Raw genomic sequence first — 24,569 nt, forward strand, 5'->3', positions numbered from 1 at the left:
CGAAAGCGAGGATGGGATTACACTAATCCATGGTCCCATCACGGCCTTATCTAAAACCGTTTATTGGCCCCACACACTCGTCCTGCTCCTACGGGAAAAAGAGAGAGAGAGAGAGACTCCTCTGCTCAGCCTGATCAGAGCTTTGGCTTCCAGTGTGAACTGTAACATCACTCATCCATAAACAGTTGTGACTACATGTTTATATTAATAGGCAATGCAAAAACAAATTGATATTTGTATATAAAGGCATAATGCTTAAAGTAAACATTATGTTTAGGAGACTCTTCTCCTAAACACAAAGTCACCAAAAGAAAACAACCTCAAATAGCCTACTCATGGTACAGCATACTACATTATAATAATTATAAGCAATGCAAGAATTGTTATGTCTTACTTTTCTATAGCTTGCAAGTTAATTAGGAAGATTCATATAAACTCAGTGCCTAAATAATAGTTTACAATAGGCTTATTATAATTAAATTTAAAACATATATAAGAACATTAATACATACTTTCTGAACAGAAAGATCAGATTCGATTGTTGCTATTATTATTATAGTACTATTATTCCAAAGTATGTTTGATCAATTCTGCTGCTTGTTACGTGGGCGGGACCAATCGGCTCAATATATTATGATTGACATTGTGTGTAGCCTATAACATTCTTTAGATCAAGTAAAAGCCTTGAGGTGGGCGGGTCATAAAAAGTATTCTAGCCAATCTGGAGAGTGTGTTTTTTTTTTTTGACCAATCAGCGCCGCGGTACCTGTCCGGGGTTTCTGTAAAGCGCTGGGTGGTTTAGTTCTTCTGAGTGGAGCTTACAGTGTTTATTTAAGGTAAGCGGTTCGTTTATACGGGAGGTCATTTCACATTTAAAGCAGGTGTATTATTCTTTATTTTCGAGACAAAATCACGAAATACATAAGGGCTAGACGAGCTAAATGCTAACCTCGGAATAACTGATAGCGGTACTCCTTGGGCTGTGGATCTGTCACGCTCCGGCGAGAGGTGGTCTACTCCTGTCTGGGACTCAAAAAACACGTCAAATGTAAAAATCCCACGTTTGTAATGTATTGTTGAAGATCGATCGTGGTAAACTAATTGCTATTTCTAAGTTGTTGTAAGACGTGTTATTACAGGTTGCAAACTTGCCATTAGAACTTCTGTATGGCAGCTTTACATGTCAACATATGGAAATGTGTATACAGTCTATAGTCACACATACGAAGGGCTCTTCCAAAGTTAGTGTTATTTTTTCCCATAATGCATTAGCAGGATAAATATATTGTTCATGTACATATTGTTTTATTGAGCCCAAATTATGGAGCTTTTACTAAATGCTAAAACACAGCAAAGTTTTAAAGAAATTACAGAGTTTAATACTTACTCTATGTAACTTCTTATTTATTGGGTTGAGTTGCCCAAGAGATTTTAATCTTTAACTGGATAGGTATATTTACAGAAAATAAATACATATAATAAATAAATAATATTCATTCCAAAATCAAGAGGAAATGCAGTAAGAAGAGACAAAGTAGTCTTGTATTTTTGTAGTGAAATACAAATAATTTCCATACAGAAACAGATGCATTAATACAAATAATGGTGCACATTGGAGTGAGTGACAAGGGGATATAACCACCCATTGAAGTGTGAATCAGCAGATAAAAAGTTCTAAAAATGTGATATCATTATTTTTGCTTAATTTTGCATATGTACTTCGGTCTTCTTTCTGGGCATGATTATGAGAATAAATTGCAAATCTAATCCCAATACTTGAAAAAATGTGATGCAGTATTTTCATTGTATCCTTGAGCCCCACCTTTAAACTAAAGTAATAATAACATGAGTGCTTTGTTAGTGTTTTTTGTGTCTTGTCGCTTGCCTCTCACCACCCACTCCTTCTTCTCGTTTCATTGTCTCACGTCTGTGTTTTGTCTCCTCATTTTAGATGCAGTTCATGCTCCTGTTCAGTCGGCAAGGCAAGCTCCGGCTTCAGAAATGGTACGTGCCATTGTCGGATAAAGAGAAGAAGAAGATCACCCGAGAGCTGGTGCAAACCGTGCTGGCCCGAAAACCCAAAATGTGCAGCTTCTTAGAGTGGAGAGATCTTAAGATTGTATATAAAAGGTGAGAACTAAATAGTCCGAAATCAAAACTTGACAATTATTGCTTAAAATTATTACAAAATCACCTAATTGTAATAAGTTACGCAGTAGAGTAAAAGTAAGTCTGATCACTCTTCTCTGCGTGAAAGGAAGTGTGATGAATGGGATGGGAATATTAAAAAAGGCTGTATTATGAAATCACTCTTCCCAAAACATGAAGAAAGCCTCATAATCCTGTTTCAGTGTGAATGTATTAACTGCCATCTTAATAAATGAACACTAATTAAAAGATGTGAGCAAAGTTCACAGTTATGTTTTAACAAAATATTATTTTTTGTTTGTATTATACACTTATAAACTTATCACCGTGGGTTGGGTTTATGGTTAAGTGCATTTGCCAGTAGTCCTCATAATGGCTCTTGAAGGGGAATTCTCTCTTCCTGCCCATTAAGGATTTGCCATAAAAGGTTGTAACCACATTAGCACATTACTTCCTGATTACTTTCTTACTTTCCTGACATCTGAGTATGACTATTATACAGTATTAATCTACTGTTACCATTTCTTTTTATTTTTTATGTGATTGAAGTTCATGTTAACAGTGTAGTCCAAAGTTTTCAAGTCCGTAATAGCAATTTGCTGATTAAACATGATTTTATTTGTCTTTTGTAATCAACATTGTAACCACACATCCTGCTGGTGTAAGGGATCAACCGGCCTAGTCCTTTATTAGCCCATCATCACATGCTTAAAGAGCGCCTCTGGGATTAGCAGGGATTAAGAGCTGTGGGCGAAATGTAGCTATACTCATAAAAAGCTCCCTGCATACATCCGGCTTTGGCCTGTTAAATGAATGCTCTTCCCACACACACTCCACCTTTACAACAAAATAATGCCCTGTGAACATGATGTCAAGTGGTAGAAGTATGCTTCAAATACATTACACATACACAGAGTTCTCAAGACTTTTCAGTAACACCGGACTGAACCAGTGGACTACAACGTGCTAACCTTGAGTAAATTAAAACTACACTTTGTGTAAACAGACAAGCCTTTACTTACTGAAGCAAATATAGGCTGCTAACTATAATGGAACCTAATTGACTTAAATAAATTGCATTAAATAATCCATTGCATACCACCAGAAGAAACATATGTGTTACAGTTTGAAATCTACTACTAAATTTAAAGGTGCAATATGTAACTTTAACTTTGATGATAAAGGATCTGCTTTGCTTGGAATGTTCCACTGTATGGAATTTAAATTTTCTCTTCTTGTTTTTCTTAATTACAGTGTTGTACAGGTATGAATTATCGTAGAAAACATCCCTGATGCTGTCATCTGCTTGTCTCCATATAGCTCGATACATTTAATGCCATTTTGTGGAATATTTCAGCCTATTCCAGCAATATCATCTCCATGGAGACAAGCAGGAGGCCTACCCTTAATTTTAGCACAAACACCGCCTGCATATTGTTGGTGTTTCTGTGCTAAAATCCACTTCCTGATACAATAAATAACGACTAAGTTCTAACATCTTCAGAAGCTTCAGGAGCTTCTAGAGTCCCCTGAGCTCCTTTTAAGATAAATAAATGTTTTTTTTTGTTATGTTATGGTGAGTAATAACTTCAACATTTTTGTTTTTTGTTTTTTTGTTTTCAGATATGCCAGTCTGTACTTCTGCTGTGCCATCGAGGGCCAAGACAACGAGCTGATCACTCTGGAGATCATTCACAGATACGTGGAGCTGCTGGACAAATACTTTGGCAGTGTGAGTCTTTTAGTCTGTTTGTAATGTGTGGACAGTACCACAGAAGGAGGAAGTGCTCCCCTGGAAAATCAGACTGCAGTTGGATCCGCATCAGGACTTTCAAATAGAGGTGAAAGTGGGCAACACCTTTTATACATTCTAAATTGGTCCTCTGGCCACCATTCTACTACTAGTACTACTAGTACTACTACTTACTGCAGCTTCCTCTAATTGTATGACTATCACCAAATCCACTCTTGGCAAAAGCATATTACTACAAATTATTATTCTGATACCAGTTCTAGCATAGTTATTGCTAATCCACTGAAACTACGCAATTCTACTACTAAGGCTACTAATACCACCTTTTAGCAGTAAAGTACTTTGTACTGACATCAACAAAGTAGGCCTGTTGAAAGTACTTCTTCATGTGTACTATAGTCTACCTAATTTTATTTAATAGGTTTGTGAGCTGGACATTATATTCAACTTTGAGAAGGCATACTTCATTCTAGACGAGTTTCTTCTTGGTGGAGAGGCCCAGGAGACGTCAAAGAAAAACGTGTTAAAGGCCATAGAACAGGCCGACCTACTACAGGAGGTAAGACTCTGACCTGAATCTGTTACTAAATGCCTACATTCCCTACCAAGTGTATTTGCACACACGCTTAATTATGCTCAAGAAATATCAATTCAAGACAAAACTGTTAAAACAGAGATACAGTTCCCAGTTATTTTAGCTGAATAAATAGCATGCTTTTCTTTTGTTTGATCTGTAGCCTCAACAAAATGAGCAAATAACACTGTAACAATAGTCTTGATTGTTTTTTAATTCTATAATAAAAAAGTCTGTACTGTCATTTTAAAGACTCAAATTCTTTGCAATCAGGAAAGTTACTATAAATGAATTTGAACTTAACTGGATATGTTATGAGCCTGAAGGAGAACATGACCTCTGTCTGAGCTCCATCGCACTGTCTGGAGAATGGTTCCTGTGGACCCACAATCTCCATGATCACTATTTATTTATTTACATGCAATTAGATTTCTGATGTGATTTTCATCCTCCTATTATCTTCCATTCATTTTGGTTGATTTATTTCTTCTGCTGATGTGTTTGTGTCTTTGATTCTTGATTAATTTCAGAATATAGACTTTCAGATGCGCCTTTTTGCAGGTACAGTTAGTGGTTCTAACCCTGTTTCCCGTAATGTAGTATAATCTATTAGATGGAGCCCAGTAGAAACCCTGCATCACACTCTTACTAATCAACTACACAGTCAAGTGGATAATCCTGCTGCTGAGTGTGTCTCTGCGCATTGTAATGACTAACCATTGGCTCTTATAACTCATCTCCTTTGAACAAACAAAAGAAAAAAAATAAATTAACAGGAGAGTGAGCTACACCCTCAGTAACTAATTAATTAGCACATATTTCACAGTTTAAGGACATTTTCATCAGTGGTTTGCTTGATAATGAAAGGCAAACCTGGAAAATACAAAATGTATTAAAAAATATTGACACTGCTGAACTGATGCTTTTCAGACCTGCTTTTTGCTGCAGAAGTGCCATTTTCACTCACTTCTGCAGTCTGATGACCTATAGTTTTCTGTCAACTTAACTGCATGTAAAAAAGGAAAATGCAACTAGTTCCCTTCATTTCAGTTACAAGATGAATGTGCATTTGAATAGGCCTTTGTCCTGTACCTTGTTGTTAGTGTCTCCAGGCAGTTGGTTTTGGTGCATTGTTTGTTCAACTCCGAAGCAAAAGGCCACAGATAATGAGTTCTGGGTAGTCAGTCTGAACACATTTACATAAAGGGAAAAACATGAGCGTGTTTACTAAAAAGAGCAGTGGAGTCGAGATTAAAAAGGCTGTTTGTGATGTTCCTGTCATCCTCAGGTAAAATACAGGATTAATCAAAGTTGCAGTCGTTTAATGGTAAACTCAGATTGGATTAAGCTGGCTCAGAAAGAGAGTCTGGACCGAGCCAAGTCTGAAATCCCCAAGGACAAGAGTACAGTGGCTCATTCAATTACGAGGCAGAGAGTGGAGCCCTCATGCAGTCTTATGAGAAGCGCTTAAAACAGAACTTTTCAAAAGCCATATATATATATATATATATATATATATATATATCTTCTGTAGTAGTAGCAGCAGCAAGTAAAGTAATGGTTTTAACTTGGGTTGCGCAATTAATCTTAGGAAAATCAAAATGCCAATTTGAAAGGGTGCGATTGTCAATTTGCAAAGGCTGCAATAATTTATGTCTTGATTGTCTCTTCAAACATCAAAATAACCTGTTCTGGAAGAAAATGACTAACTGTTAGAAATATATTGGATAATTGTATTCATTTAGCAGTTCATGTTTTCGTTTGAATGTTAAAGATCCTGGATGAAAAAGTGCAATAGTCGTTTTAACAATAGTGGCTGTTGTAAAGTTTAAATGTAATACTTTTTTAAACTTTATTTTGCAGAGAGCATCTACTCGAGTGCAGTTATTTTACAAAACTAAAATAAGGTTTCTTCAGCTCTTCAAATTTTACTGCTTATGGTCCAGTCAACCCCATGGACACTGGACAGGCCCCTGATGAAGCCCTCTGTATTTTAGAGTGAAGACTGGGGCAGTTTGCAGAGTGACGAGATCTTATAGAGGCTCCAGATTTTGGTAACGTCCGGCCTGGTGCACTGGCTCAGACGCATGGAGTTAACACGTGTGCTGTGGTTTTAAGACTGCATGTAGTGTCTGCTTCAGGGTCATACCAAAACATGGCCCTATGAAAAGAACCACTCACAGATCTGGTATGACATTATAGTGACCACTGACCAGGGTGATTTACAAAGATTTTATATTCAGTTAATGTTGAAGGAAGATTTTTCTTAGATGCGTAGCAGGTGATCAGCATTTATTTGAACGTTCTGATCCTGAGGAAGCTAATACTGGCTGTAAAATGGTATAGAAATATAGAAATGCTACTTTCAAGTAAGATTTTGTAGTGTTTTGAGCTGTCCAAGCTAATATCTTTATATATTAATATAGTTTGACTATGTCTGAAGGAAATACATTGCTAGTTTTGTAAGAAGCTGTACATTTAGCTGGTGGTCATAATGTTATGGCAGATCAGTGTGCATCCTCCTTCATTTACAAATGATAATGTCATTTGGCCTAATAGTACTTTGATTGAGCCTGTATGTTTTTATCGATCCAGTTCTGTACTGACCATTTTGAGTATCACTGTGCTAAAAAAAACTTGCTGAATAGCTATGATACATATGCCATGAAAAATCCTCTATAATAACTGAATAACTACAATAACACATGAATAAAACCATTTCCTGAACCAGTTGTAAACCAAAATAAAAACAGGACGTAGCATATAAACTTAGCATTAGACATAGCATGTAAACTTTAGTAATGATATTAAAAGCAACCCATAACCAATAGGCTATATTGTGCAGTACTGGCCTTTTTTGTCAAGGAAGTTATTCTGTTTTGATTGTGGCTTTACGGAGTTTTAGTGATCTAGCTCAGTGCAGTGATTATATAGGAGAAATACCACCAGGGATTATGGGAGTTATTTTAATAAGGCTTTAATGAAACATTTCTCAGGAGCTGGCCAGTGCTCGTCTTTCGCTGTAATGATGCCTCTGAAGACTTCCTCCTCACAGATAAATGTCCAACAGACGTCCTCATAAAGGGGCCTTTGTTACTGGGGCAGTGTCAGGTCAAACCCCCCTCATCCTCCCTACCCCTCACTCTCCTCAATAATAATAGTCCTGTAGTGCTCTCCTGTAGTTATGTCTGTATCACTGTATCCATTTTTAGCACCCAGACATGGATTCAAACATGTCCCAAACATCATTTCTGCTGTTAAAGGGCTGAGAGAATTGTGTGTGGGTTTTTTTGCATTATATTACATTTTTGTGCATTCAAAACTAAAACATTTTATGCCTACTACTATTTAGTAAGCATACTAAATGTCTACTATTCTGTCTCAAATGTAGGCATAATTTAGGGAGGTCCAGAACAAACTGACTGATTAAAGTTTCAAAGATTTGCACAATACTCTTACATTTATCCCTTATATAACCTGCCCCAAAACAGGGTGAAACTTTTAATGAGGTTGGATTACACCCTTTGCACCCCTGTAGACTTGGATCTGGCATCATCTGAAGCATTCACATAACACGCTCAGCCACTGGGAAGCAATAGCTATTTGGTAGTTGTTGTGGAAGTTTCTAAAGCTCTGTTAAAAAGCTTTATACTTGACAAGCGAGAGGTGCTGATGCAGTGTCTCCTGCAGGTGTGATGGTCCCTGGTCTGGCCTCTGAGGCGTCTGGGCTGTTCCAGAGTTAGGCTCTGAGCTCAGGTGAATGTGTGTCTGTGGAAGTAGGTCGTCCTCTCTTTAGAGTAGAGTGTAGACGCAGTAACAATGCAGTACTGTTGTTTGTTGTAGCAGTCCCTCCAGTGATGAGAGCCCTGTCTGTCTCAGTGTGTCCGCAGTAGTTCTGTCTGTACCATATGGGTTTAATCTGTTGTTTTGTTTGTGCCTAAACTAGTAACAGCCCCATTGCTCGTGTATCCTTAGTCCAACCAAAAAAGGCTATGTCCACAGACTCCACACTATTAAAGAACAAATCTCAGAAATCACAAACATGTTACAGTTCAGTCCAGACAGACAGACTGATCAGAATGTTTTTATTTGATCACTGATTCGTATATTACCTTTCTAAACATTTTGTCAATAATACGTTCAGTTATTGTTCTAACGTCCTTCATTACTATGGTTCTTTATTATGCAGTTTTCAGGGATTCAGTGGTTCAGGGACACCTTAACCTTGGTCGTTCCTGAGTATTTCTTAAAATAATGGATGTTTTGGAATCCCAAAGTCTGTGTCTTAGTTTTGTGGTGCTGGAGAAGGAGACCAAAACATATGTGAATGAAACCTTTTGGTGAGAAAACTGTTAACGCTATTCTAATTAATAAAAAATGTCTGTCGAATATAATGTATGCATGCTTTATTAAGAGATATATCTTAAAGATCATTGGGTTTAGACAAACATTGATGTGTGTAGTTTACTTTGGAGTGGACATAGCTAGGTGATGCCACTGATGGTGAATTGTCCTCAGCTTTTCTTTCTGTTTACTGCATGTCCTTCTGCTAAGGACACAGGGTACATCTCATTCACAGGACTTGTCTCCTCACACCTTTGAATTTTTTTAAACTACAAATACAGTTTTAAGGAGGCAAAATTCTGAGAAAAGAGAGTACCTCACTCACTGTTTTATAACATGATGTTTTCCTGTTTCCTAAGATGTGTGCATCTCTCTCCTCAGCCCCGTCATGAATACTTTAATGTGCCTGTGTACTGACTGGCGCCCTCTGCTGGTGCTGCTGCTGCTTCACACCTGCATGACTGAGCTCCTTTCTGCTTCCTCTGTTTCTACGTTCATGGTGGAGGGTCAGCGCATGGCAGATCTCAAACAACACTGTCACCAGATGAAAATTTTACTTTTACTATTCATTCAAGCCCTTATTATATATTCTGATACTGAATACCATTTTACACCATAATGCTAATAAAAAGCACTTTATTTAACTTTATACATTTTATGTTTGATGCCCTCCCATTTATAAATCATAGGGCTAGTAAGAATTGTGGCAGTGTTGTTGACGCTTGTCAGTAAATGCTTGTCACTAAATGTGGTTCCTTTGCACTTTTCTATATTGTTTATCATCACTGTAAAACCAGAGGTTGCATCGTGTGACATCTTAAAAAAATATATTATTCAACCATGATTTGGTCAAAACCACTGAGGATGTAACATGATTCAACTTCGACCCCTTGTTACACATTTGTATTTGTTATTGTCTGTTTGGGCATTTCCAATATAGTCAAATAGGATGTAGGTTATACAAGCACGGCCATTTTCTGTGCTTAACTAATTATGTTGTTTATGAGGATTAATTTGTTCAGATTCATTTGATTATCTTAATTTTTAGACACGTAAGCATATTTTTTTAGTTTTTCTTGACTTGATAGTAGGTGCAGTGGGTGAATTTAAGAAGTATTTTTGTTTTTAGAGCAAACCTGCAGTACATCAAGCATAACATTTTTAGTTATTTGAGAAGCAATGTTCAGACTATATCGGCATCCAAGTTTATTACTCTGTACTCAGACCAGTTATAATACTGTTTGTAATACCTAAACTAAAAGGTAAGTGCTACATTGGGCAATCCAATAAACCCTACAAAATTAAAGATTACTAAAGTTTACTCATCTAGATTAAATGCACTTTAGCTAGGCACTCTGTTCTGTGTGCTACTAAAACAATGCAATAGCTGACCACGATGACTGTCCGTTACTATACAATAATGAAATAAATGTTTTATCAATTTAAATGTAACTCATGCATGCCTTGTTTTTTTTAAAAAATGTGTTTATAAGTATGGTGGTTGTAGTCTTCTTTGTGCCCTGGGTGACTGTCTGGTACGTCTCTTTATTTTCTGCTGAACTTTGATGTAGGACTCCAAAGTAAGTACTTTTCTTCTTGCTTTATTGTCCATGTAATTTTCATTGTCTCTTGGTTTCTCCAGTATTTCCCATTAATAGAGAAGACTTTGGATGCCCCTATGTAATTTCTTCCCCCTGTATCCTAAATAGATAGGTACCAGTAGATAGATAATACTTTATTATCCTGAAGGAAATTCATTTAAAGTATACAAAAAGGTGAGAAGTAAGAGTTACCATTCATTTGAGGCTCTAACATTTTTTATGTTGTATTTGATATGAATTATTTAGTGAATGGTCCTCAGTGCTGCCATAGTCTTTTCTAAACATGTGGGAATCACTGTCTCTTTGTGTCATCATGCTTCCACAAATGAAAAAACACTACTTTGTCCATTCAGAAAAAAATAAGTTGTGCAATCAATATATAATTAAGTATGTAAATGATACTAATTAAAATGTGTTTTTAATTTGTGCATGATAAAACAATATTCTGTCAGTGTTGTTTTGCATTTACATGTCCCATTCGCTTTTTTGTTGTGTTTTGAAAAGTTCCCTGCTAAATTCCTCATAGATAACATTTTACAGGTCAGTGAGGCCTGCTGCACCCATTCACCTCATCAACACAATAGAATTTGGGATCACAATGGAAGCAGTGTTTATAGTCAATTATAAAAGACAATATGACAAAACTTTCAATAACATCTACAAAAACAGCTTGTAACACCAAATTTTGTTTATGCATTATGCATTTCACAGATACACTAACATAATTTTAATACTTTAAAATGTATTAAAACCTGCACTCACACTGCACTATGGGCCCATGTTACGCTATTTTCTAATATATGTTATAATGTTGTTTCCTCATCAAAAACATACCTGGAGTTGTGCTTTGTTTTAACACACAAACCCTGCAAATTTTGGTCTAACAAAAAAAATTATAATAAAATACCACCACATCTGACACTGACATCACAATGTGGAACAGAGCATTTTGAGCTTTGGAGATGTAGACAGCCTAAATAATAAAGGTTAATTAAACCTGTGAATGAAACAAAACACAACTCCAGGTATGTTTTTGAGGAGGTAACATTATAACACGGTTAAAAGCTGGTTAAAAAGCTAACAAGTGAATTTAGCGTAATATAGGACCTTTTGGCACGATTAGAGGATAAGGGAAACCACTGTTAATATTTTAAACTTTGAATGCTTTTATTTATAATGTTGCATTTTTCAGATGCTATGTTATCCCTCTCTCTCCTCTCCTCTGTGCTCACAGGAAGCAGAGACCCCACGCAGTGTCCTGGAGGAGATTGGACTCACATAAACTTCATTTTTACATCTACCACATTGGCCACAGTCTGCTGTATGTAGCTCTAAGCCACTGAACTTCAAACTCACACTAAACAAGACTGGCATTGTTTCCTCTGCACTTGTGTTTTCTACATATCTTACAGTGTAGCATCATTAAGCATTTCATATTAGTTAGCAGTTAATGAGTAAGTTGTTATTGTTGCCATGTGAGATCTGAAAAAATGTGGGCTTATTTCAGGATTTCTTCTTGGGCCAGTGTTACATTCAAATGTACCAAAGATTTGTGTTATTTTATTTCATTTTTAATTTTGTCATTGTATTTATGTGAATGATGGTGTTAGGAATAAAACAACTGTGAAATGGCCAAGACTTTATTCTGCATACTGTATCTTATATTCACATATTTATCAGTTTACAAGTAGAAATCTGAACCCTATAGAACTGTATTTTGTTCAACACAGGAATTTATAGACACAGATAAAATGGGAAGGCAAAAATGTATGAGAATGTGAAAGAATTTAAGAAAAAGGTGTCGCAATGCTGTTGGTAAGAAAAAAATGGAAACAAACGTGCCAATATAAGGTTATTTGTACACTTGCAGCATACAATACATTTCACACTGATTCAACTGGCTTATTTCTATTGCATTTATCACAGCAGATTTGTTTTTATAATGTTTTGTTTACTGACTATTATTGAACACTTCACCCCATGAATCACGTCACAGGAATTTTATGTAAACTTTTCTGTTACGAGTTTGAACAAAGACAGGAAGAAATTTATTTGTGGACTTCAGCAATAAAAATAAAGTAGTCTTTGATGCCACAGCAGCTGGTTTCCCCTCATTCTACATTGCAATGACCACACAGGAAAGAATCCACAGGAAATAGACTCAAGTGGTATAGTGAATAAAAAGATGTTCAATTTTTTTCTAGTCTTTTTTTTCTTATCTTTGTAGTGTAGTAACTTTTAGCCAGATACTTCGGTATTAATGGTATTAACAATGTTGTCTGAGTCATTAAAAAGGCAGACAAAGTACTAGTAACTCAAAATCCTTCACCCTTATTCAGATAATGAGCACGTGTTAGTGTAATCCCTCATTCGTCCAGATAGGATTCATAGCAAAGCAGAAATTCAATTCTGTCAACTGGACAAACGTTTTTGATCGAATATGTTTCACAGCTCATCCAAGCTGCTTCTTCATTTCATGTGTTGAGCATGTGTTGTCTTTTTTTCAGATCAAACTAAAGGACCAGTATGCAGTTTGTCATAACAACATCATTTTTATTCTTGACTGAGCAGCAGACAGTAAGGCACAAATGGTTTCAACAAATCGACAGAAAAGAAGTAACTCTTGTACTTGTAGCAGTACATCCATAAATACTAGTCAGTTTCAAAAAGGTTCACTTGTATTGCCATAATTCACAGTAACACTAAAAACTAGAAAACCTTTACAATCCTGCATGCATTGTTCGACAAGGCATCAATTATGTTCATGATAAAAGTTGGACTCAGAACCTTTGAGATATAAAAACAGTAATTAAAAGTACTGGACAGGTATTGCACTGATATAAAGCACTGGAAGTAATGTAACAATGGTAAAATGCTGCTTACATAGCTTGCCATACAGTAGTTTACATGTGTAAATTGAATTGTTGTTTAAAATATCTTTGGTATTTTGATGGTAGACATTTGCTTTATATTTGCCTCCAGTTGTGATTCTAAAAATACATTTCTGTAACATTTTGAACATCTCCAGTTGGACATGTAGTTACACATGTTGGTTATTGGGTCACATATATTATATATATCACAATTATAATGATATTATAATATAATATCATATTATTGCACAGTTACATCCCCGTCCATTGGTGAGTAATACCGTGTGTAGCCTGAGTTTGACCTAACTGTCTTCTTTCAGCATCATCTCAATCTCTTGTTCCCAGTGGTAATCCTGGTTTTCAGCCAAAACATCCAAATCCTGAAGCTCCTCCTGCAGCTCGATCTCCCAGTCTGGAGTCTCAGCTTTAACAGCACACACACACACAAAATTTAGTTAGACAATGGAAGAAAGTGTCAAAGCATAACAGCAACCACTCTCCCATGTCCATTACATCATTTACTTTGTATGGAGTCCTATGTATGCAGTATGTGGTGTGTTCTGGCAACTACAGACATTTTTATGAGTATATAGGCCAGTGTTCCACTCATACACGCATCAGCCATTTGGATTTTTGACCCTTTACTTCATCATTTATTTATCGATGTTTTGTTGCGAGAAGTAACTGTATTCAGGTTTGATTATTTTCCCAAAGTAGTTAATACAAAGCAGACCAAAAACAATGCCTTTGGTGTAATCTGATCTTTTTTTAACAAGATGAATTTAATTTAACTAATGGATGTGTTTTCCTTCTTACCGAGTACCAGCTGTTGCATCTCTTTGCGTAGGTCGTCCTCATTTAAGTTGCATGAGTGGAAAGCATCGCTCACAAACTCTGGGACAGGAGAGCTGGCGCAGATCTCCTCCTTTAAAACAGGGAGGAGACAGGGGTTAAAACAAACTGTTGTGTTTATAATAAAAACGCAGGCTTCTCCATTTACGTGTGTCGTTTATGTTCAGATAAATCAGAGCCACAGGTGCTTTACCTCAGCTGTCTCTGCTGCAGGAGAGTCGGCAGAGGGAGGCTTTTTCTGGGCAGCATCTGGAACATTGTAGTTGAAGAAGACAGTTTTACAGGCTTGCTTTTAGAATGTACATAACTTATAAGGCACGGAAAGCATAAATCATTAGTCTGAAAATAGTGGTAAAAGTTCATATTATGTTATGTATTGAGTATTGAGGAGTCAACCATATTTTTCATAATGATTAATTTCTTAGTATTTTTGCTTATTCCCACTAGGGTCACACTTGGTTGTTTCATTTTCCTTTCGGTCTGAGGTGGTTTGAGGGCACACAATTTATTACCATTTTAGTTTTACTGTTCATTTCTATTTTACATGTCACATATGTGTTTGGGTAGCTGTAAATTTGAATTAAACACTTAAATTCTACTATCCTTGACTATAACCTGATACCTTATAGAAGACAAGCAATTTTGGAGACAGTACAGAAGAATGTTAAAGAAGCACTTATATAAATCCAACAAGAATTTAAAAAAAAAAAAAAAGTATTTCATTATTGCAGTAGAATATCTTACCTTGGTCTTGTTCATTCACTGAGGTATCTTTGCCAGTCTTCTCCCTATCTGGAGCCCGTTGTGTTGCCAGCACTGTGAGCTGAGCTGACTGTTTTATCAATGAGACTCGGTAGAAATAATTCCTCCAGAAAACCTCTTCTTTTAATCTAAAGAACACATGGTTTATGTTCACAGACTTTGATTAATAAGCAAAATTAATTACACCCCATTGTATTCAAATGTCATCTGTTATTTCTTCAAAGGGACAGTAGTTTAGACATAATCTAAAAAATCACAAGAAGAAGAATAAACATAACTCTGTGCTCACTGTTTGGGGACGAGATGAAATCGCATTTTCCTGAGCAGCTCGTCCTCCTCTAGCATCACCATGGCAACAGGATACACTTGTTCAAAGTCAAAATTAAAGTTTACCCCGGCAGGAGGGTCCCTCAGAAAATTCCTCTGGTCCTGTCAATGAAAAAATAATTATAATGTTATTACACAGATATACAATTGTCGAAGAATTATGAAATACAAAACGTACGATAGAGAGAGACAAAATCTGTTGCTGTACACTGTCCTCATCGTTATACCCAACCCAGGGAGGGACAGCACCAGCTAAAGCAATTAAAATAATTCTTTAAAAAATTCTTAGGGTATAAGCAGAAAATATTTGTACTTACTGCACTGCTTGGCTCTTTTCTCCTGAACAAACTTTTCTTGTTCTTTCTGAAAGTCACCTAATATTGTCTGAATGAAAATATGGTTATGCATTTGAGTTAGAGTAACAAGTAAACAGATTCTAAAACTTAAAAATAGGGCAGATAACTTACTTTATCAAAAATTTTGTTAATATTTCCATCCTCAACACTTTTCTTTAAAGATTGTGCAGTTCCCACAACAGACTTTGATAATTTCTTGCTGGCACTGCTAGCAATATTATAAATGTAACCTGCAGAAAACCCATGGAGATGATCTTTAAAATATGTAAACTTGAATGTTACATAAAAGTACATTATTAATGCATTACTCACCGCTAAAACCTTTGGCCTCTGGTAAAAGTTGGACTTGGTCACCACTCATCTGTTGATTGTCTGATAGGTTGTTTACCTCAATGTTGTCGCCATTATCATCATTAGAACTCTCTGTTTCTTGATTATTTTGCCCATTTTGCTCTTGTATACCAAGCCAACTTCCCAGTTTATTAAACATGCTCAATAAATCACGGTCAAATAACTTTTAAAAGAAGTGTTAGCTACAATAACTAAAAACTGGTGACGTTTTGCCACAACACAACCCACTTCCGCAAAATAATACACTTTGGTCCTTCTGCTTTTCCGTACGTTCGGTGGTTGTCATGGTGAAGAACGCGCTCGCTTTTAGCATTTAGCTTTTAGATAACTAGCCGTAAAAAAAAAAGTCCTAACTATAATGTTTTATTTAATTTAACGCGATCTAGAAAGTTTAGATAAGGGGGAATCATTTATCGTCATGTAATTACTTGATATACTTCCGGAGATGAAACGCAGACACATGTTGGGTGTCATGTAACTTTAGTTTGAAGCTAACAGTAGATGGCACACTTGCGCTGTTTGTAAATGGACTGATCCCTGTTGTCCAAGGATGGAGCTAGGCTAGCTTAGCCAATTTAAACTCTCTTGAGGGTTGTGGTGTGTCGTTGTCGGGTTGTATCATCAGGCATTTACCAGTGGAACTGCGGGGACCATATTATCTGTGGGATTTCAGGAGCAGCGGCTGTACAAAGACTGTCACAGAAGTTGGGAACTATTAAATGCTGGTTTCTTTGACAGCTGAATCGGTTAAAAAAGATGAGGAGTGCGTAACCTAAACCCGGGAGGGAGATAGCTCTGCGTGCCAGTCCGATGAAAGGATCGTGTTCGCCGGTTTCTTCTTCAGTTCAATTCCCAGGTAAGATCTACTCTAAGTCCACTTTGAGGAGGTTTTTTTTAATTGATTTCACTGAAGTTTCACATGTCTCAGAAGGCAGTTCAAACTCATTGTAAAGTGCGCGTTTGTTTAGGGACTACGGGATAAGCTACATTTAATTCAGCTCTCCCTGACTCAGCTCAGTCTAAAGGCTTGATCCACGGGGAAGAAGATGGTTTCTATTGTTCTCACCAATAGTTCTCCGGCTACTTCTGTCAAAGGCTGGGTCATAAAAAGTTTTATTCACCTTTTCGATAACAACAGGTGTTTGAGCTGTTGAAGTTCATGCGGTATTTGGGTGTGTTATTCTCTCTGTAAACATCGAACAAAAGCATCATGTTTCTAAACTAAACTAAAAACCAGTTTATATTTCATATGAAGTATTCAAAATGTCCGCGTCGATCATTACTGAGAATACTGCCCTTGTCAAAACTGGTGATAACCAAATCTGCTAAATCTCATGCTCACTTGGTAACATAGTCTTGCATTTTCAACAAAAACTGTCAAATCTTCTCAAATGAAATTGGTTATGTTTTCCCACTTTAGGTGATGTCACTAGTATCACTAATGTTCTTTTTGATTATGTAATGCAGTTTACATTTGCATGTTGTTTATTGTAAAGGTGCCAAGTTAACCCAATCTATAAGAGAGCAGGCTGCTGACAGTTGAGGATAGTAACTTTATACAGCATGTCATTCATTTTAATATTGAATAAATTTGTCTTCAAGTTTGCTTTAGGTAAATGTAACAATCTGGCAGACCTCATTCTATTGTCAATGATTGAACACAATTGTGTCTAAAACTAAAAGAACCCATTAAACTAATGAATCTGTACTGTATACTTGTGCAGTGCCATGGATGCTGCGGGATACAGAAGTGAAGGGCATTTCGGTGAAGCGGAGACCGTGTGGCATGTGATGCACAGGTCAGAGGATGTGGAAGTGCGAGGCAGAGATGGAGAAGGCTTCAGGCTTGTGGAGGCTTTTCTAACTGGAGGAGCACCATGGGGATTTACGCTGAGAGGAGGACTGGAACACCGAGAACCTCTGGTCATAACAAAGGTAACATGGGCTGGGCTCAAGTGAAGTAGCTGAATATGTATTTGTTAGTGATCAGATCTGTAAACATGTACAGTTTGTTTTATAAATGACTCATATTTACATCTATGTTGATTTTCTGCCTCCACTGGACACTCAGAGCTCTTTACACCAAAGAACCATTCATCAATTTGCTTACACGTACACTTTTATGGAGGTAATCTGAGTTGGAACACAACACAAAAGTATATGTTTTGTTGTGAGGGTTGAACTGCCAACTTTCAGGTTGGCGAAAAAAAAAACTCTCATAACTGAATCATCAAATGAGAGTTTCTTCTGCTTTGTTTGCAACCCATTAATTTTCAGCTTTAGCTCAGTTATTGTTTGACTTTTACTTGATAAATTAATCGAAACTGATTCTTCTTGGCTTCACTGTGTTTATATAACGCAGCTTAATATTTTACCTGTTTGTGGATGAACTTGCATACAATACAGATATACGAAAGATATTCATTCCAGCCACGAAAAGCTTTAGGGAAAGTACTACCTTGCAACAATGGTAATCAAGCAAGGTATTTAGTAGTAGTCATTACATAGTTTTGCAGGCATTCAGTCATAAAAACATAATAACAGAATATCCTGGTTTACACGTAAAGTATTAATCAGCTTCCATATGCCATAACCTAAGCATTTTACAATTCTACTCGCATGATGCTTATAAAATATATTTTTAGACAATAATTCCCAGTTTGCGTCATTGCATTTATTGACGGATTTCTTTAACAAGGTGTGAATGCTCAAACAAAACCCTGCAATGTTTTATACATCCCTTCGCAGACTGGCCATTTGGAATAACTTTATTTAGTTTCACCTTGGGGCTTTAGTTTATTTCCTCCAGCTGTCTGTGGTCCAAAACAAGTTATATGTAATTGTGTTAATTGTCATTTGTTAAGGAACTATCTAGATTTGTATTATTTATTAGTTGTTGGTCATGGTGGAAAAGTTTTACCAAGTGCCCACCCAAATATACCTCATGTTACTGCTTTAGTTCAATTATTCATATATTAAGTTTGTTTATTAATTGTCACCAATCACTGTATATTCTTATCCAACTATGTTCTCCTTATAGCGGTATTTAGTTCTTAATGTGTAATTTTAGGCCTTTCCTACTGGATCAACATTGACCTTGTTTAGGAGTTGGCTGTACTTCCTAATGTAGGCCATTCCTATCGCCACAATCAGCACTAAAATCACACTGTCACCTCACGTCTTTCTGGCCTGTATAATCATTTACTAAGGACCTTGCTGCTGGTTAATCTGATGTGGGGAAATCACTAGCCCCTGTTGGTCGGGAACTGTTTGCCTTTTTGATTCTCAACCGTTAATTGTGTGTGTTGACCTACTGGGTTCAAAGTCCAGCTGAGGAAGGGGTGAAACTTGTATTAGGACATGCTACACAGTTTCGGGTGATGCAGTTCTCTACTACATGCTCTAATTCTGGTTACAGGACAAAAGGCTTACATTTTTACTATTTTCTGCAATTTATTTAAGTTACGGGATTTCCTAGCAAAGAAGACTACTGTGCCATGGTTGGGCATTGACTCTTAATACTGTTAATGTTTTCTTACTCATCAAACAAGGTGGACCCCATGTATCAAATGGTGAGTTGATCATTCTTCAAAATGTCATATATAACTGTAGTTTTCCAAGAATTGTAGTGTTCAGTGGAAAATACTTTCTAAAATATGCTTTGTGTCTAGGATCAGGGACAGAGGACACATTCTTTGTGTTCTTTTTGAATAAAATTGCTTTAATTTAACTAAATCCAGGTTAAAATATAAAAATATATCCTTAAATTGAAAATGTTTTTGTGATGTGATGTGAAAACTTGTTTTAGATGAGCAGTTATAACTAAAGCTAAAGACCTTGCATTAGTCTTTGACCTTGCCTCTTGTTTAGTTCCTTTTAAATCAATAAATAATAGCTTTTTTTTGTATATTATGTCATTTGGCAGCACAAACAAAAGTGATTCCACCACCTTGTCTTGTTGACCTTTTGGGCTTTATGAGTCAGATATATGTTAATATTTTAGAGTTGCTCAACCCCCCGTAGTGCGTCAGTCATATAAGTCAAATTGGTCATGGTTTGGGCTTAACATATTGGTCAAGCTAACTTAACATGCCTGAGAATTATCTGCCGCCACACTGGCTGTGGTGAAATGTTATGAAATCACACCTTTTACATTCACTTGGACTCACAATCTGGTGTGCACTGTGCCAGAGCTGTCTTGTTTTTTAATAGTTTGTTTATGTTGAGTGAAAACCTTATTCTTTTACCTTGTTAGACCAAATATTATTGTATCATATTAGTGCAGATCCTGTTGGTTTTAATCCTGGTTTACTCCTGTATTTTTTTTTCCTGGCTTTGTTTTCTCCTTTCAGCCTTGATTATGAACATGTTTATACTTCTCTTGTCCTTCTTTTGTGCCAATTCAGTTTTGATGTTTGTTTATTTTAGTCCAGTATATCTGGCATCAAGGACTGCAGAAATTCTGAAGATAAGTTAAAGTTTTGTAAATGTAGAGTTACCTGACAACTTGAAGCCTGTTGGAATGGCACGACAGGATCAGTGAAGTCTGAATTTGTGATTTGTGATCTTTTGGGGCATCCTACTTAATGAAGCCACTGATAATATGATGAGTTATTTGGACTTATTAGATAAAGATGCAAGAAAGAGCTGTAATTTGTCATCTAGAAATGTAATGAAAATGATAACGGCACTTGGAGCATGTCTTCACGCTGCTCTGCTTGGATCAAATATATGATGTACACCCGCGATAGTTGGATGATTTGGCAATGTGTCTGCCTGCCCAAATATGCACAATCTTTACTAAAGCTTTATTTAGCAAGGATGGCTAAAGTAAAACAAAAAGAATCAGATTTTTAAATAACTGTAACAACACTTAGAATGATTTTGAATGTATATCAAATGTTGGATGCTGGATGACTCGACCCACAGCACTTGTACTACATTATTACATTGTAGAGCCTGTCCTGACTCTTGTATGATGCATATTTCTGTAACTATATATAAGTAACTCCAGAAGAAGCCCTACAGCCACATCTACAGCCACATGTGTAGTTCTAATGGCATGTATCTTTACTGGGTCAGTGGACAGTTTGTACATACATCCTTTGTTTGCCCAGGATCTAATGTATAGCAGTGGACATAGGCTACTGCTATGTTAGGGATTTGACCCAGCTGCACACTGAAACACAAATAAATAATAATTCATTGTATTTTCTTTATTTTTTAAGTTGATCTTGTAGAGTTCTCATATGCCTTTTTGTCCTGTATTACTCTTGCCGGTCTTGTAGAGCCAACACAATGTTGAACCCATGCTGTTGTCACAATGCATGTTTACAGATTGCTAAAATGAACAATAATAAAATGTCCCCTTGGTTTGATGAGCGGTTTAGGGGGATTGGTTAAAAAATATCCTGGATCTAATTAAAATTCCGCACATTCCTGTCATAGCACAGGTTATATTCAAGGTCTTCATGGATTTAAACGTCTTAGTTTCAATAAACTAAAATAATCCACTTTTACACAACACAGCTGGGCATGCACCTCCAGCACAAGTCCCTTTGCCAGAATAACGGTTTATATGGAAGAAAAATATTTTTGGCTACGAAAGAAAACTTGTTCTCAATGCAATGCTATGATGGATAACCTGCAGGTACACACATCTTTTCTCAATTATAACCTACTCTTGGTTAAACATGGTTATATGTCTAAGCCCCATTGCTTTTTAACATACTAAACTAACAGCAAGAAATCTTACAGTTTGACAGTTATGCCCTAGGGTTCTTTGCACTGATCTATATATATATATATATATATATATATATATATATATATATATATATATATATATATATATATATATATATATATATATATATATATATATATATATTTTTTTTTTTTTATTAACTTCAGATTAAAAAGCAACAACACATAAATGATTTAAACTTTATTGCCATTTAACGCAACAACATCCAATTTATTCCTTAAAAAGTCTGAAATCTGCTCTAAACCACAGGACCGAGCTGTCACAACAAAAGCCCCAAGCTAAACACTGACCATTTTAAATAATCATGCTTCAATTAAAAATATTCTTCCTACAAAATTATGCAACATCCTGCCTCTAATATGAAAATTCTTGTCTTTTGCCAAATCCAAATTGCACCTTAATACTCTCTTTTGTGAGCCTGCTTCCTGCTTCCTCCAGATGCCCACACATAGTTTTATTGTTCCAAGTGAATTTACGGTGTGGAGGGTCATCCTCTTGAATACATGCCACCAGAAATGAGGGAACAATGAGTAAACTCGGCTTGAACAATGTCAGTCTAAATACTGTTATTTTAAGGACATTTTGGATGTCATATACATTTATATAGGCCAACACAAATGAATAGGAAATATGGGATAAGCAGATGGGAGAAATGCAACTTTACAGTAGCTGTTGTTATTACTTTTTGGTGTCTCCACCTCATGCCAGAGGTCAGAGAGCCTCAGACAGGACATAGGGGTAAAGGGGGGGTGACATATTGTAGTGTTATCTTTATGGCACACACCAGTTCCTTCAACACTGCAGTCCCATGGCTGAGTAAACAACAGCCATATACAGTGAAAAGGCAGAGCAGTTCTCAAACGTCTGGAGGTACTCCGGGTTCTAAACTTAAAAATATGTTCCTGTGGTTGGAAGTTTAGGCAAGTTCCATCAGTCCTGGTTTAGCCTCAGTTTAGTTCAGTAGTCTATTCGTGGTGTAGCACTTAGTTTCCCAGATGTCCAAATATTTTCTGTAGAATGTAGAAGACATTTAATGCACTATTGCATCTGATCTTTAATGAAAGTAGTCAAGGGGGAAAATGATGGGTTTTTTTTTTCATGCAATAAAGTAAAATTATTTTGTGGTACATACTGTAAAAGCCTCTCTTGAAGTCTGGCTGTGTGCTGTTTGCATTTAATTAAATGTGGATTTTTTTGTTTTGTTTTTTGTCCCCAAACAAGGAAGTAATGCTTGTGCACTGTTAACAACAACTAGCATGCTAACGCAACTGTGAAACTCCACTCTGGCTTTTTGAAAGTTGTGAGAAGCTTATTGCTATGAATAATTACAATGCTATGAATAAGTTAGGAACGTGAGGAATAACTTTACACCTGTAAACCGTTTAAAATGATCTAGCTCTGTTTTTCACATTTGAAAGCCGTAAAAGTCAGGTTCAGCTCTTTTTTAATAATGTGTCAATACAGTGTTTGTTTTGAGAAGCCCTGGTTGTTTTCACTGTGGCTACTTTTAGCATCACTTATGATAGAGCAGTGTGAGTAAGCTGTTGTTTTGATGCCCTGTTAGAGCAGTGTGAAGGACGTCTGTCAGCAGAAAAGAGCCATCCATGCCCCCATCAATGCCACATCCTTCCCTTTAGTGTCCTGTCTCTGAGGAGCAGGCTATTTACTGAAGAGGCAGGATGATGGCTGGAGCGGGCATGATTACTGCCTGAAGGAAGGAGTAAACAAAAGACCTGCTATGACTCAAGCTGACTGGTCTTCACAGGAGGAACAAAATGTCACTATTACGGACAGAAGACATTTAGTCCCACTTTCATCCATGTTATCCTTTGTCCAAAAATCAAATCGTGATTGTAATTTTTGCCTTTACCTTATTGCTATACATGGGCCTGTCTCTGCTAAATGTTTTTCTTTACATTGTTTAAATGCTTTCTTGCTAAGGAGCCGTTTCCTTGATGGAGGTTTGGAGAAGGCTACATTGTCGACCTTTTCTCTACAAAACACTACCATATCAGGAACATCTCAGGAACCTCGCCAGGGTGCACCAAATTCCTCAGTCAGTGCGGTCCCGGCTTCAAAATCTCCCATTCTGGAGTAATGAAAAGAAGTTGTGATTAGCACTATCTGGCCTCTGTGTTTGGAGGATAGAGAAGGCCATATAAGACGTAAATGTACACATACTTCGGGGCTGAGTCATGCAGCAACCCCCCTTCTTTCTCTTTCAAAACTCACAGGTTAGAGTTGGAGGACTGATAGTCTTCTGCAGAGCGTGTGTGCTAATGTGCCAAGTGCCCGCTCTGTTCCCTCTTTCCACAGGGAGCCTCTCATATCAGACGCTTTTGGTCAGTGTGCACAAAAACTTTATTTGGGCTATATTTGACACCAATGAGTCTGTATTGTTTCATATATCATTTCCTCTATATTGTAAACCTATGTAGTTTACATTACACGGCTGTTATTATAATGTTAATTGGTTCTTTCTGACAGATTTAGATTTTTTTCTTACATTAAAAACATTTAATTGTTTTATCTTTTCATTGAACAATGCATATTTGTCAACATGCACCCTGTCAACATTTATTCAAAAAGAGAAAATTTTCATCTTTAAATACTATACTGTAGAAATACTTTTAAATAGTTTATAAAGAGGCTCCATGTAAATTGTGTCTCAGTGGCTTTATCTGTAATATTCCATTGTGTAGCATTAAAGTTACCAAGTTTATCACCATTGTTTTTTTTTTTGTTTGTTTGTTTTTTAAACCAATAGATGTGGAATCTGAAACCTGTTCCCCCTTCCCCTCACCTGGCCTTTGTTCAGGCTCACCTGTGCTCTGTGGTCTTCTGTTGGACCAAAGCTGCAC

General features: G+C 36.6%; 3 protein-coding genes across 3 annotated transcripts in view; 2 read left to right on the forward strand and 1 right to left on the reverse strand.

The window, feature by feature from the left end:
- The first annotated feature begins 761 nt into the window (after window positions 1-761).
- Window positions 762-12,546, forward strand: LOC110154696 (adaptor related protein complex 1 subunit sigma 2). The gene is made up of 5 exons (XM_020918710.2): window positions 762-836; window positions 1,952-2,130; window positions 3,772-3,880; window positions 4,323-4,460; window positions 11,655-12,546. The coding sequence occupies exons 2-5, from the start codon at window positions 1,952-1,954 to the stop codon at window positions 11,700-11,702; spliced, it is 474 nt and encodes a 157-aa protein (XP_020774369.1). The 5' UTR covers window positions 762-836; the 3' UTR covers window positions 11,703-12,546.
- A 406-nt stretch (window positions 12,547-12,952) lies between these two features.
- On the reverse strand, window positions 12,953-16,199 carry LOC110154780 (synapse-associated protein 1). The gene is made up of 9 exons (XM_020918820.2): window positions 15,903-16,199; window positions 15,702-15,820; window positions 15,552-15,618; window positions 15,413-15,486; window positions 15,197-15,336; window positions 14,890-15,035; window positions 14,339-14,394; window positions 14,110-14,218; window positions 12,953-13,717 (listed from the first exon to the last, which is right to left on the reverse strand). The coding sequence occupies exons 1-9, from the start codon at window positions 16,078-16,080 to the stop codon at window positions 13,596-13,598; spliced, it is 1,011 nt and encodes a 336-aa protein (XP_020774479.1). The 5' UTR covers window positions 16,081-16,199; the 3' UTR covers window positions 12,953-13,595.
- A 152-nt stretch (window positions 16,200-16,351) lies between these two features.
- shroom2a (shroom family member 2a) overlaps window positions 16,352-24,569 on the forward strand; it is a 30,573-nt gene continuing 22,355 nt past the window's right edge. The window contains exons 1-2 of the mRNA XM_055164428.1: window positions 16,352-16,797; window positions 17,666-17,876. Of these exons, the coding sequence (XP_055020403.1) occupies window positions 17,670-17,876 (207 nt within the window). The 5' untranslated portion in view covers window positions 16,352-16,797; window positions 17,666-17,669. The remainder of the gene's footprint in view (window positions 16,798-17,665; window positions 17,877-24,569) is intronic.

The sequence above is a fragment of the Boleophthalmus pectinirostris genome, unplaced genomic scaffold, assembly GCF_026225935.1.
Source record: "Boleophthalmus pectinirostris isolate CB_2022bp ecotype Guang Dong unplaced genomic scaffold, ASM2622593v1 HiC_scaffold_7, whole genome shotgun sequence".
Classification (NCBI taxonomy): Eukaryota; Metazoa; Chordata; class Actinopteri; order Gobiiformes; family Gobiidae; genus Boleophthalmus; species Boleophthalmus pectinirostris.

What these genes read in the sequence shown, in the direction of transcription:
- LOC110154780 (XM_020918820.2), bottom strand. Translation starts at nt 16,080, where the DNA reads ATGTTTAATAAACTGGGAAGTTGGCTTGGTATACAAGAGCAAAATGGG. An exon ending in TTTCATCTCGTCCCCAAACA is followed by an intron (nt 15,036 to 15,196) that starts GTGAGCACAGAG and finishes TGTGTTCTTTAG; the next exon opens with ATTAAAAGAAGAGGTTTTCT. An exon ending in AGTGAATGAACAAGACCAAG is followed by an intron (nt 14,395 to 14,889) that starts GTAAGATATTCT and finishes ACAATGTTCCAG; the next exon opens with ATGCTGCCCAGAAAAAGCCT.
- LOC110154696 (XM_020918710.2), top strand. Translation starts at nt 1,952, where the DNA reads ATGCAGTTCATGCTCCTGTTCAGTCGGCAAGGCAAGCTCCGGCTTCAG. An exon ending in CTTAAGATTGTATATAAAAG is followed by an intron (nt 2,131 to 3,771) that starts GTGAGAACTAAA and finishes TTTTGTTTTCAG; the next exon opens with ATATGCCAGTCTGTACTTCT. An exon ending in TGGACAAATACTTTGGCAGT is followed by an intron (nt 3,881 to 4,322) that starts GTGAGTCTTTTA and finishes TTTATTTAATAG; the next exon opens with GTTTGTGAGCTGGACATTAT.